This window comes from Neolamprologus brichardi, chromosome 20 (genome assembly GCF_056152115.1).
Source record: "Neolamprologus brichardi isolate AB-2024 chromosome 20, ASM5615211v1, whole genome shotgun sequence".
NCBI classification, from domain to species: Eukaryota; Metazoa; Chordata; class Actinopteri; order Cichliformes; family Cichlidae; genus Neolamprologus; species Neolamprologus brichardi.
In genome coordinates this window covers 2966155-2979774 of record NC_142123.1, presented here as the reverse complement: position 1 = coordinate 2979774, position 13620 = coordinate 2966155, and the positions used below count along the sequence as shown (strand labels likewise).

The following is a 13620-nucleotide window of genomic DNA, read 5'->3' as shown; positions in this document are numbered from 1 at the left end:
CTCTTTCACTTTACGGCAAATGCAACATTTTTCTCATATTAAAATTTCTGCTTCATCAGTGTTGCAATATTTTTATCCATTTAATATTTTATTGGATTATGATTTCTTTCCCCACCACCCCCATTTTTGTTTTTGTCTTTCTGGTTTTTAGCGACAGAAGTGGTGACGGTGTTTGTGTTCCAGGAGCCATCTCTGCTCTCCTCTTTGCAGGATAATGGTCTGACTGATGTCATGCTGCATGCCCTTCTCATCAAAGATGTGAGTTTCTAGCTCTTTCTTTTCTTAATGTCTTTGACCACTTGTGGCAGTTCAATATCAGTTTTGATGTCTGTGTCTTTGTACACTCAATAGATTCTTAGAATTAATTATTTCTTTATTTTTAGATATGGATGGATGATATAACATGGTTGCCTATTATCCAAAAGTCAGGAATCAGACTTGCACATGTGTTGATTTATAAATTTGACTATTATAACAACCATTCAGTCAGAATATATATTGTATAAACGGGCTGACATTACTGGAAAGCATTTCAATGCATGCAACCACTGTTCTTACAAAAGAAAAAAAAACAAACAAACAAAACAAAACAAATAAAACCACAGACTAATAGAGGGCCTTTAACTTGAAAAACAGTAAAACATTTCAAACGCTTTTGCAGGTTCCTGCTACCCGCGAAGTATTGGGTTCTCTCCCCAATGTGTTCAGTGCCCTCTGCTTGAATGCGAGAGGCTTGCACTCCTTCGTTCAGTGCCAGCCCTTTGAGCGACTCTTCAAAGTGCTTTTGTCTCCTGACTACCTGCCTGCAATGCGACGACGGCGTAGCTCTGACCCTTTGGGTGAGGTTCCCCTGTTGTTTATTTTTTGTCTTTGGTGTGTTTTTTTGTCTTTGCCTGTGAACCACATTTCATTGCATAACATGTTGTTTGTTTTAATTCAGGTGACACTGCATCCAACTTGGGTAGTGCTGTGGATGAACTAATGAGGCACCAGCCCACTTTGAAAACAGATGCTACTACTGCCATTATTAAGGTAGTCCAAATTTGATTTAAAAATATTTCAAGTGTTGAAACAGAACATGTCAAGGTATCTAAAGCAAAGTTGCTGTTACAGTTGCTTGAGGAGATCTGCAACCTAGGTCGAGCTCCTGAGTACATCTGCCAGAAACCATCTATCCAGAAAGCAGATGGTACTGTTGCAGTTCCACCAGCACGCTCCAGCCATGCTGCCGAAGAAGCTTCAAGTGAGGATGAAGAGGAAGAGGAGGCCCTTCACACATTCAGCCAGCAGCAGGGGGAAGCAGAGAGCAGCAGACAGTCAGTGCCACTTGAACTGTATGACTCTGAGTTCATAACACAATAGAAAAGAAAAAACTGTCTTTACAGACTTTAATTACTTTTCCAGGTTAATTGACAACATTTCAAATATACGGTTGGTGGTTGAAGTTTTGATCATGTGTGCATTCTTGCAGGGTGGTTGGCACTGAGGAACGGATACCCATTCCTCTAATGGATTATATTCTTAATGTGGTAAGTCTTTGCTTCAGTGGTTGTACTGTCTGGTTTATGGTGCAATATTTTCTAAGTAATAATTGGGAAATGGTGTAAGCTATTAAAGCAGTGGATACCTTTATCACTTAAGTCCATAATTTGGTGTGCATACGTTCTCCAGATGAAGTTTGTGGAATCCATTCTAAGCAACAACACCACAGATGACCATTGTCAAGAATTTGTCAACCAGAAGGGGCTTCTGCCCCTCGTCTCTATTCTGGGCCTGCCCAACTTGCCCATAGACTTTCCCACCTCAGCTGCTTGCCAAGCAGTTGCTGGCGTCTGCAAGTCGATACTGGTGAGCATAACTTAAAGATCACTGGAATTTATTTCCAGTTTCTTTATTTTTTATTTCTTTATTTTTTTAAGAAATTGGCACACATGGAATGCACATTGCTGTTGCACTCCGTACACTTGTTTTAATAGGCAGTTCGTGGGCAATTTGAAAATGACTCAATCCTTCCCTTTAGACTCTCTCACATGAGCCCAAAGTACTCCAGGAGGGCCTGTGCCAACTGGACAGTATTTTGACATCTCTGGAGCCACTTCATCGACCAATTGAGGTGCCTGGTGGGTCTGTGCTTCTCAGAGAACTGGCTAATGCCGGCCACGTCACAGATGCCACATTGTCAGCTCGGGCAACACCCCTTCTACATGCTCTTACTGCAGCGCATGCTTACATCCTCATGTTTGTCCATACCTGCAGAGTCGGACAGGTAAACACAGTGTGTGTGTGTGTGTGTGTGTGTGTGAGAGAGAGACAAAAAATAAAACTACTTGACCTCAAAACACTTCAGTTCAGAAGGTGGCTCTCCACCCATGTTGTGATTTCCAAAAACTATTAGATGCAAGTGCTTATGCAGCTAATTATTTTCTGTTCAGTCCACTATGCAGATGCCTTATGAGGACAGAAACACATTGAAATCCAAATGTTAGATCTCAAAAACATAGAATTTACTTTTGCTAATGAATGAAAATTCAGCCTTTGTTTGACAAGTGAGAGCCAAATTGATTCAACAGCTCTAAATATTTCTGTTGTCTTCTAAACAGAGTGAAATCAGAGCCATTTCAGTAAACCAGTGGGGCTCTCAGCTCGGCCTGAGTGTTCTCAGCAAGCTCAGCCAGCTCTACTGCTCTCTGGTATGGGAAAGCACTGTGCTACTGTCCCTTTGCACCCCTAACAGGTGAGTAATCTTATCCTTTACTCCTTTACCTAAACTTTGTAGTTATCACCCCTAACAACTTATTGCTTGTTTCTTAACAGTTTGCCTCCAGGATGTGAGTTTGGCCAGGCCGACATGCAAAAACTTGTTCCCAAAGAGGAAAAGCCATCTGGCAACACGACAGCAACTTCAGCCTCTGGCTCCAGGAGAACTGGTAATGTAACCATTTAAACTTGTTCATTAAAAACTAGGATGTCCTTGGAGCACCCTTCAACAAATACATACTTGTCCACATTCATCCAGCAGAATCGGAGGCAGTGTCTGTGGATTCCTCTGCTGGTGGTCTATTAGAAGGCATGGGTCTAGATGGGGATACCTTGGCTCCCATGGAGACAGATGAACCCTCTGCAGCAGACCCAAAGACCAAGTCCAAACTTACTCCAGCTATGGCCACCCGCATCAAACAAATTAAGCCCTTACTCTCTGGTAGGAGTATGTCCGAGGCGCACATATTATATTTTTGTGTCTGTAATTTTTTTTTATTTTTTCCTTTTTATCTTACAATATTTAACACTTTTTTTTTTTTTTTTTTTGGAAAGTCAAAGTTTGTCTTACCTATCCACGTGTCTTTGCAGCTTCATCTCGGTTAGGTAGGGCTCTGGCCGAGCTCTTTGGTTTGCTAGTAAAACTGTGCGTGGGCTCCCCAGTGCGCCAACGTCGCTCCCACCATGCCACAAGTACAGGCACTACCCCAACACCTGCTGCCAGGGCCACTGCTTCTGCTCTCACCAAGCTGCTCACCAAGGGTCTAAGTTGGCAGCCTCCACCCTACACACCCACCCCTCGCTTTAGGTAAGAGGAATTTGGCACTGCCACCTCTTTTGCTGTTATGTGCTTATCACAAGCAATGATATTGAACAATACATTTTTTTTTCTTTCCCTGGCAGGTTGACTTTTTTCATCTGCTCAGTGGGTTTCACGTCTCCTATGTTATTTGATGAAAGGAAGTACCCTTACCACCTTATGCTGCAAAAGTTCTTTTGCTCTGGAGGACACGATGCCTTATTTGAGTGAGTCATATTGTATGGTGCAATCAAGTTGTAGAGCACAAATATGGGCAAAAATAGAAATGTTATGTTGTTTGTGATGAGAAGCTTATTTTAACATGCAGTGAAATTCTTGTCACAAGTCTGGGCCTTTTCTTTAAAGAACACGAGTACCTCGTTGTTTGTAGGACTGCTGTTTATGGAAGTGGGTGACTTTTGTGTGTTAAAAGACCACCGCGTAGCTGCAGCCAGCAGGCCTTTATTCATATGGGCATAAACTCAAATGGTGTGACTTTGGTAGAGTTACATACAACTCAGAAATTCATCTTACTTTTGGACTTAGTATGCCTGATATGACTGCTCTCTGCCATCTTTGTTTTTATGTACTGTGCTGGAAATGGGGAGACTAGACACACAAGTGTTTTTGAAAATTCTCATAGAATTCTTGAAATAAATGGTTGTCTCCCGCCATTTGTGACGCAGGTTTTCTTCATCTCTAAAATTATGCATTCATTTTTTTTAAACTTTCTAAAGGCATTTGGCCTCTGCTACTTTACGTTCTACTTGACATTCCTTCTCACTGACCTGGTTGCTAATTATGCAGATAAAGCTTTACTTCAATTAAGACCATACACATTCATTAAAATGTAATCCTAGTTTCGTGATCTATCCCCACATCCATTTTTCTTAACCGCTTGTCCAATTTAGGGTTACAGGGGGCTGAATCAGTTGTCGTAATGCGAGAGGCAGAATGCACTGTGGACAGTTAAGCACTCTATCGCAGGGCTAATGGAGAAACAGACACTCATTCACACTTAGATTCACAGCTACAGCCAGTTTAGTATCACCAGTTAACCTAACGTCCATGTCTTTGGACTATGGGAGGAAGCCAGCGTACCCAGAGAGAACCGACACAGGTACAGGGAGAACATGCAAGTTTATGTAGAAAGGCCTTAGATGGCCAATGAATTTGAATCCAAAACTTTGCTGTCAGGTGATGGTGCTAACCAATATACCACTGTCACTAATGTTTCATTTTTTCAATAATTACAGACATCATTTTTTTGCCCATCCCCCAAAAATATTATTTTGACATTTACTTAGTTTAATTGGGTGAGTTTTGGGTTTTTTTGTTTGTTTTTTTAACAGGACATTTAACTGGGCACTGTCAATGGGAGGGAAGGTACCTGTATCTGAGGGTCTGGAGCATGCTGATCTACCAGATGGGACAGGGGAGTTCCTGGATGCCTGGTTGATGCTGGTGGAGAAGATGGTGAATCCAAGCACTGTGCTGGACTCACCCCATTCCTTGCCAGCTAAAATGCCTGGAGTTACACCCACCATGCCACAGTTCAGTGCCCTAAGGTTCCTTATTGTCACCCAGAAGGTCAGTATTAACTAAAATAACCAATTTCTACGTGATTTCTAAGAGATTTTGTCTTTTGAAAAGATGGAAGAGATGAGCATTTATCCCTGTGTTTTCAAAAACAGTTGCTCAGTTGTATTTCTGCATTTTTAGTACTGTGCGGAGAAAAATGAAAAGGATTGCAACAAATGTCCATGATCTTCATGCCCCCTAGAAATTCTTTATACTGTATTTATTTTTTTGTAGGCTTTAAATATGGTAGTTTTTTTTGTTTGTATTAATCTAAGGATTCTGTTGGTGTTTTATGATTGTAACACAGTTTCTCTTTCATAAAGGCTGCATTCAGCTGCATTCGCAATCTGTGGAATCGGAAGCCACTGAAGGTGTATGGGGGTAGGATGGCTGAATCCATGTTGGCTATTCTCTGCCACATACTAAGAGGAGAGCCTGTTATTCAGGAGCGCCTGGCAAAAGAGAGGGAGGGAACAGTGCGCCCAGATGATGAGGGAACCCCTGCCGGTTCGTTGGTACCTGGCACGGCTCCAGGAGCATCTTCATCAAGTGGAGAGGCACCGCCAGTGAGTGGATCAACTTCTGGAGGGCCAACAGGAGGACCAGCTGATGATTCTACCAATTCTACGCCTCGCCGCGAGCCCCAAGTTAACCAGGCTCAGCTAACACAGGTATGTAGGGAAAGCTGTGGCAAATTGATCTTTCTCACCTGATTTTAGTCACAGTTTGGGAGACTGCCTCAGGAACGGCATTTGGTGTAAAAATCTACCAACTCAAAATATGTGGAGCTTCTCACTGTAGTGACAGATATTTTTTTGGTTAGTTTGTTTTTCATAAGTTGTCTGATGTAACATTATTTCATTATATAACATTATTCCAGCAGCAATATTTTTTTTAGCTTGTTATGCTACTGCTGCAGGTAGATGTGAGAGTACAGGTTAACTGCGTAATTTTATATCTAGATGCCGATGATTCTGGGTTTAGGAAATGTTACACCACCACCCTGCAGCCAGAGAAAGGGAGAAATTGAGAAACAACTTGGAGCGAGTAAGGAAATAAAGGAAAGAGTCATATTGAAGAAAAAAATAAGGACTTGAGAGACAAATTTCAGTGTTATAATAATAGTGTTGGGACAAGGTTTGGTTGGGGGTTTGAGAGAGATTAGAGTAGTAATTTATAGAGGCCTCTGTCATGTTTCAGAAAGAATGACTTACATGACTTTTTTCCCCCTTCAGCATGCAAACTAGTTTGCTATCACTCACTTATGTGACGTTGTTATGTAACGTCCTTTCGTAGTTTCTTTTTTTCACAACCTCGTCTCTCTCTGTGTCTTTCTGTCGTGTGGTGTTCCAGCTGATGGATATGGGTTTCTCAAGAGAACATGCCATGGAGGCTCTACTGAACACCAGCACCATGGAGCAGGCCACCGAGTACCTCCTTACACATCCTCCTCCACTTCTTGGTGGAGCAGTAAGAGTAAGCTTTATACACAAAAACACACAGACACAGTACTTTAGTCCTTTACAATGTTTGAAAGAGACTTGGGTAGCTAACATTGTTGCTCTTATTCCATCTAGGATCTAACTATGTCCGAAGAAGACCAGATGATGAGAGCAATTGCCATGTCACTCGGGCAAGAGGTTAGCATGGAGCAGCGCTCCGACTCTCCTGAGGTGTGTTTCTTTTTTCAAGAAAAAGCGTAGTGTAAAACATTTTTTGCTAATTGAAACTGAATGAAGGATTAATTTACTGTTTAGCTAAATAACTGTTGATCGTTGGTGTGTCTCCTTTAGGAAGCAGCACGACGGCGAGAGGAGGAGGACAGAAGAGCCAGGGAACGGGCAGAAGAGGAGGAGGCACGATGCTTGGAGCGCTTCATGGAGGCTGAGCCACTGGACCCCCAGGAGCTACATGCCTTCACTGACACCATGCTGCCTGGCTGCTTCCATCTTTTGGATGAGCTACCTGACACAGTCTACCGATTGTGCGACCTGCTAATGACTGCCATAAAGAGAAGTGGTCCTGAATACAGGGATCTCATCCTTGGCCAAGTTGTCCAACAGGTCAGTGGATGTTAATACTGTAGCCTGCTCTACAAGTTTATTTAAATTTAAAATGCAGGTTTTTCATGGACTTAAAAAAGGCAGGCGAGTCTCTTACTTTGAACCTTCTCAGGTGGAATGTTGTTAGTACATTTTGAATGCAGATAAGGCAGTAATGCAGTTCCTAAGCACCTCTGTATATTTGAAAGATGTGATTGTCGTCACTTCTTTTAAAAAAGAAAAAAAAGAAAAGTTAAGCGTCATAGTGACCCTAACAATAGCCATTTGTACACTTGTATAAGCCTGATTGTTGACATGTTGTGTGTAGGTGTGGGAGGCAGCAGACGTGCTGATCAAAGCAGCTGAGCCGCTGACTACCAGTGACACAAAGACGGTGTCTGAGTGGACCAGGCAGATGGCCACACTGCCCCAGGCCTCCAAGCTGGCAACACGAATTCTGCTGCTCACGCTGCTCTTTGAGGTACCAGAATTTTAGGTTCTTGTCACAGAATGTTTATCCATACAGTGCATTTGAAAAGTGTTAGGCCCGCTTAAGGTTTCCACATTTTGGATTATTACAGACTCCTTAATCAATTCTTTGCTACAAATGTTTTATTTGAAAATGGCAGAAATTCCAATTACAGAAGCATTTTTACACTTTAACACCATATGGTCTTTAAGTATTTCTTAAACTGGATTGGAGAAGACGTGCGCCTAAGTGAATTCATTGGACAGAATTGGGAAAGGCACACCTTGTTATGGAAAACCTCAGTTTAATGGTTTATGTAAGTGAAAAGCAATCCATTACGTTGAGAGACCTGCAAGATTAGATTATCTCTAGGCACAGATCTGGGCAAGGATAGAAATACATTTTTGCAGTATTTAATTATCCTAAGGCACAGTAGGCTCTTTCATTTTTAAATGAAGGAAGCAATCACCACTACCAAAAACAACCAAAGCCCCAGTGGCCACTGAATATTAATCCAAAGTTCCTTTATGGATGAATATGGATGAAAAATGTATTGGATGACAACCATTGGCTAGAGCATTCCACCATTCAAGCCTTTATGGTATAGTAGTCACACGAGCATGATTCCTCAATGAAAGGCAAATGCCAGCAAATTCGTCTTTCACACAACATAAAGATTGAACTCTTGCCACATTTCAGATTTTGTGTTTGTGAGTCATACTTCATTAAAGTGAAACAAAACATAGATAATGTAATCTTAGGTAATACCATTCCACAAAAAAACCCATAATACTATCCTTACAGTGACACAGATTGAGTGCATCATTACGCTTTGGGAATGATGTTTTTAGGGAGGATTTTTAGAGACAAAATGGCGGTGCTTGTGCAATGCTTCCAGGAATAGGAGACACTTGGAAAAGGAACGTGGGCCGAGGTTATAGGACCGTTCCCAAGAATATTATTTTGTTTTTGTTCTTTTGGGGGGCTGTTCATGTTACAAAAGTGCAGCGGCATTTATGTACACGTTTTTTTTCTTTTGTTTAAATAGATTAGGAGGAAGTTCTGAGACTAGGCATGATTGTTTTTATAGTATGCTTCACTCTGAGAGTTCAGACTCCTTTTTCCTCGTCCTCTCACTCTCTGTACGTCATGCACACTGTGATTGTTGAAAAGCACAAAGAGTTTGATGAATTCATACATTTTTTTTCTCCATCAAATTGAGGCATATTTTGGAAGACATGACACATTGTCCTCTCATGTACCTTTTATAGCGCCACATACAAACAGCAATTTTTCATAGAGGAAGCATTACAGTTTCACGCTTTGGTGCGGCTACAAATCATGCAACATGCACACTGTGCCCCAGTTCATCTGAAGTGAACCAGGGCAGGGTATGCACAGTGTCCTTTGTACACCTTAAGATGAGTCTGAACAGTAATGTTGAAATCTTATAAGGGTTTGAGTTGACAAATGAAGTGTCGCTGATTACCTATGCATCTCATGGAATTACTTGTTTTTGTGTTTCTGTAGGAACTAAAGCTGCTGGGTGCCCGAGTGATTGAGAACAGTGGAATTCTTGATTTGCTCATAAAGCTGCTCGAGGTTGTGCAGCCTTGTCTGCAAGCAGCTAAAGAACACAAAGACATCCAGACACCGAAGTGAGTTTTGCACACCCATACAAAGATCTTATCACTTGCAAATATGACACCAGCATTTCATCATCATAGCACTGATATGTTTTTGTGATGAATTTATTTATGATTAAAAAGCTTGACTTTTTTCTGCAGATGGATCACACCAGTGCTGTTGATCATTGATTTCTATGAAAAGATGGCAGTCTCTTCAAAGCGCCGGGAACAAATGAACAAGGTAAAAAAAACAACAACAAACAAAACAAACAACAACACAAAGCCAAAACAAAATGTAAAAAACACAGCTACAAATTATAGTAGTGAAGTAAAAAATGAAATGATCGGCCTTGGCACAGCAATAAAAATGAGTATATATGAGGAGGGTAAGGGTGGGGGGCAGAGCAGCATTTTGCTGGGATACATATTGATTACTCTTGGATTTCTTTATTAGAGTCTTGTGTAGACTTAGCTATAACTATACACAAAGGTATTTTTACAGGTAATGAGTGTATAGGAATTGGACAAAATGTATGTAATCCTGTACAAATCTTTATCCACAAAAACTGATTTAAGTTGTTTTGTTTGTTTGTTTTTAAATTTATATCAAGATTTCTTGCATAAACTTTGTTGGAGGGTATTTGTGTTATTCTGCTACACCTCTCTTGTACAGTTATGAACAATTTGTCTTGGTTGCCTTCTAGTATTTGCAGCCAAATGGGAATAACTGGCGATGGTTTGATGACCGCTCAGGCCGTTGGTGCAGCTACAGTGCTTCCAACAACAGTACCATTGATTCAGCATGGAGGGCTGGAGAGAGCAGTGTCCGCTTCACAGCTGGACGGCGGAGATACACTGTGCAGTTTAACACCATGGTGCAGGTATACATATTCCTTTTATAATTTTCCAGAGAAAATCCCTTTTAAGGTTAATTGTGTTAATAGACTTGGCTGGTTCCCTTTTCTAACACAACTTTATTGGGCAGGTAAATGAAGAGACCGGTAATAGGAGGCCAGTTATGCTCACTCTTCAGAAAGTGCCTCGCATCCCCAAGCCTTCCAAAACTGGTAGTGTTACGGATTCTGAGCGAGAGGAGAGCGACCGGGGCAAAGTGGAAGAAAGCCAGAGCGATTTAGATTCGGGAACAGCAGTGGAGATGAACGCTCCTAAGGATGATTCCAGCCAGCTGAAGGAGGCGACATCCGGCCCCTCATCTTCCCTGGAGTCTGACTACTCTCAGGGATCTGATATTGTTGTGCAAGGCCTAACTGAGGACATGACCACCGTTCTTATTCGGGCCTGTGTCAGTATGATTAGTGTCCCTGTGGACCCAGACACCCTTCATGCTACACTGCGTCTCTGTTTGCGCCTTACACGCAATCACCACTATGCAATGATGTTTGCTGAGCTGAAGAGCACACGGATGATTTTGGGGTTGACACAGAGCTCTGGCTTCAATGGCTTCACACCACTGGTTACTCTGTTGTTCAGACACATCATAGAAGATCCAGCCACACTGCGACACACCATGGAGAAGGTAAATCTAGTTTCATACTGAAACTTTAAATAAAACTCAGCATGTTTAAAAGCTTCTGGTATTTAAACTATAGCATCATTTAAACTATATTGTCTAATAACATAAGCCAATTTTTGTTGTAATAGGTGGTGAGATCAGCAGTAACAAGTGGAGCAGGTAGTACCACATCAGGAGTAGTATCAGGCAGCCTTGGTTCCAGAGAAATCAATTATGTGCTTCGTGTCCTGGGGCCGGCTGCCTGCCGTAACCCTGAATGTTTTACTGAAACTGCTAGCAACTGTATCCGCATTGCTCTACCTGCACCTCGTGGAGCTGGCACCAGTAAGTGTGCAAACTTCTCCAATATGTGAAGTTTCTTTTTAAGTAAATTAAAAATAATTGAGCTATAATACACATTGCTTCCTGTAATATATGTTCCTTGCATACATTCTTTTTCCTCCAGCTTCTGACGATGAGTTTGAGAACCTTCGAATTAAGGGACCTAATGCTGTGCAGCTGGTGAAGACCACTCCTCTGAAACTATCACCATTACCACCGATCCCTGACACCATCAAAGAAGTCATCTATGACATGCTTAATGCTTTGGCTGCCTACCATGCTCCTGAAGAACGTAAGACATTTTAACAAGATATTGACTTGAGAAATTCAAAAGTCGTTTGAACATTTCGGGTATTAATGCATTTGTGTGTGTCTCAGCCGAGCGTCCAGAAGAACGTGCAGCAGCTGTACCCGGTGGTCAAGACCTTTGCCAGATTTTGCAGGATGTGGGTGATGATGTTTACCAGCAGTACCGGCTCACCCGTCAAGGAAGTGACTTTGACTCCCAGTCTGCATTCCATATCAACGTGAGTCTTCAGTGACACATAATCCTATTGTGCATGTGCACTGGAGTGTGCCATTTGTATTTGTTTCTAAGTTAATAATAAAACCATTTCCTCTTTTCAGAGTCAAGTATTTGCTGCTGATGGAGGCGTTGCAGAGTCTTCCCAGTCTGGTACACCACAAGGAGAAGGTGAGACTAAAAGCTCCTCTTAACACCTGCGAATAGAGAGTTTTCTTATTTTAAGTGCAAAATAAATCACAAGGCTGAAACATTGCCTCATGTAAACTCGGTGAACTTCACTGTGAACTCACTTCTTGTGAGTTCAGTTTTTTTGGGTTTTTTTTTTTTGCCTGTCCCATTTGGTTCTTGATCCATCAGAATTGTTGTCTGAAGACCAACAAGGATACCCAATGGATTTACTTTGCCAAATGGATCATCACGGCCTTGCCGTATTGGTCCATTTGATCGACCTTTGTTGTTATTGTTTATTTTATTTTCAGTTGTTACAGACGGGACAGACATGACTGAGGGATAGGAAAGGGAGAAAGAAAGATAAAGGAAAAGAAAAACAGAAGGGAAGAGGGACAGTGAGAAAGGGCACTTTAAAAGAGAAACAGAAAAAATCTCCTGGATCACCTGTTGAGAGAAAAAGAAGAGAAAACAAGCAAAAAAAACCCCAAAAAACAGAGCAACATACTAAACACAACCATCACGTTAATCTAGCTAAGTGTAAACAGCAGTAAATACTAAATATTGAATGTTGTTGTGTAGCAAGCAGGACCGACAGCGCACAATGTGCTTGGAAATAGCAGCCAATTGAGGTGTAGTTTATGTCTATGAACAGTGAACACCCGTGTGCACACCTGTGTGGATCAGCGCGCTTGTATTCAAAAGGTTTCCCCATGTAATGGTCTGCTAGAGGATGTAGAGAGCCATAGCCCTGTCCCCCAGGGCATGAAGCAGGCATGGAGGAGATCCAGCCTCCAGACATCCAGAGGCCCCAGAGTGCAAGAGCACAAGGAGGACCACCAGAGGGGCATCCGTGCCACCTTCCTGGGAAGAACTGAGGAGAGCCCCAGATGAGGGGTCACCTAGTAGCCACGGAGCAGAAGCCAGAGGGGCATTCCCACCCTCATGCACACATATACAAATACTCAGCACTCACTCAACGTAGGGATAGACATACATGGACACTGTACACACAATCACACTTCCCAAACAAACTCTATACCCCAGGTCCAGGTACCCTCGCCCCTGGAGGGGGAAACGGCACCTAGACCCAGGAGATGTTACCCTTTCCCCCGGGGTGGAGGCAAGCAGACCGCCTCAGGTTCCGTAGCAGCAGGGAGGCCCCGCATCCCAGATCCCAATCGGATGGCCAACACCTCCTCCCAGCCCCCCCGCCCCGATGGCCAGCAGAGAACAGGGGTGTATGAAGCCCCCAAACCTCCCTCCTCTCGCTCATGTGTAGTGTTGCTGCGTGTTGTTCTGAGGAGCATTTAAAACACGGGAGAGCATGGTGCTGCTGCCAGAGAGCAGCAGGTGTTAGCACGGCCCCTCAGTAGACACTGAGAACCCTCAGTGTCTACATGGATTTAAAATTGAGAGGTGGGCACCGGCGCCAGAGGTGGGGTTGAATACACAGACCATCCACTGGTCGCCGTTAAGTGAGTTCAGTTTTATACAAGGCATAACTTATTGTGTTATGCTAACTTCCTCAGCCTCCACACCAGAAGAAATGCGGGAAGAGAAGAAGGAGCAGGAGGGAGAGAAGGGTACCACTTCAGATGAGAGTAAAGCAGCTAAGGTCAAGGCAAGCAAACCTCTCATGCCTACTTCTACCATCCTGAGACTACTGGCTGAGCTAGTGCGCTCCTACGTGGGAATTGCCACGCTAATTGCCTCCTACTGTTATACAGCTGGGCAGTCTGAGCTTATTAAGGAGGTGGGTAGCTGAACAAACTCTTCTCAGCCATTCACACAT

The 13620-nt window shown here is 42.7% G+C and overlaps 1 protein-coding gene across 16 annotated transcripts in view; it reads left to right on the top strand.

The window, feature by feature from the left end:
- Nucleotides 1-13620, top strand: part of huwe1 (HECT, UBA and WWE domain containing E3 ubiquitin protein ligase 1) — a 48339-nt gene that overhangs the window by 13506 nt on the left and 21213 nt on the right. For 13 of the 16 annotated variants that reach the window (XM_087834424.1, XM_087834427.1, XM_087834425.1 and 10 more), the window contains 27 exons: nucleotides 152-258; nucleotides 662-839; nucleotides 941-1032; nucleotides 1114-1334; nucleotides 1472-1529; nucleotides 1672-1848; nucleotides 2021-2266; nucleotides 2601-2734; nucleotides 2815-2927; nucleotides 3017-3199; nucleotides 3349-3565; nucleotides 3661-3783; nucleotides 4909-5146; nucleotides 5461-5808; nucleotides 6491-6613; nucleotides 6715-6810; nucleotides 6931-7200; nucleotides 7508-7660; nucleotides 9179-9306; nucleotides 9436-9517; nucleotides 9981-10157; nucleotides 10262-10813; nucleotides 10939-11134; nucleotides 11256-11423; nucleotides 11510-11658; nucleotides 11759-11825; nucleotides 13358-13581. In XM_087834424.1, the coding sequence (XP_087690550.1) occupies nucleotides 152-258; nucleotides 662-839; nucleotides 941-1032; nucleotides 1114-1334; nucleotides 1472-1529; nucleotides 1672-1848; nucleotides 2021-2266; nucleotides 2601-2734; nucleotides 2815-2927; nucleotides 3017-3199; nucleotides 3349-3565; nucleotides 3661-3783; nucleotides 4909-5146; nucleotides 5461-5808; nucleotides 6491-6613; nucleotides 6715-6810; nucleotides 6931-7200; nucleotides 7508-7660; nucleotides 9179-9306; nucleotides 9436-9517; nucleotides 9981-10157; nucleotides 10262-10813; nucleotides 10939-11134; nucleotides 11256-11423; nucleotides 11510-11658; nucleotides 11759-11825; nucleotides 13358-13581 (4820 nt within the window). The remainder of the gene's footprint in view (nucleotides 1-151; nucleotides 259-661; nucleotides 840-940; nucleotides 1033-1113; nucleotides 1335-1471; nucleotides 1530-1671; nucleotides 1849-2020; nucleotides 2267-2600; nucleotides 2735-2814; nucleotides 2928-3016; nucleotides 3200-3348; nucleotides 3566-3660; nucleotides 3784-4908; nucleotides 5147-5460; nucleotides 5809-6490; nucleotides 6614-6714; nucleotides 6811-6930; nucleotides 7201-7507; nucleotides 7661-9178; nucleotides 9307-9435; nucleotides 9518-9980; nucleotides 10158-10261; nucleotides 10814-10938; nucleotides 11135-11255; nucleotides 11424-11509; nucleotides 11659-11758; nucleotides 11826-13357; nucleotides 13582-13620) is intronic. The other 3 variants (XM_087834426.1, XM_087834430.1, XM_087834423.1) reach the window with 2 other exon arrangements.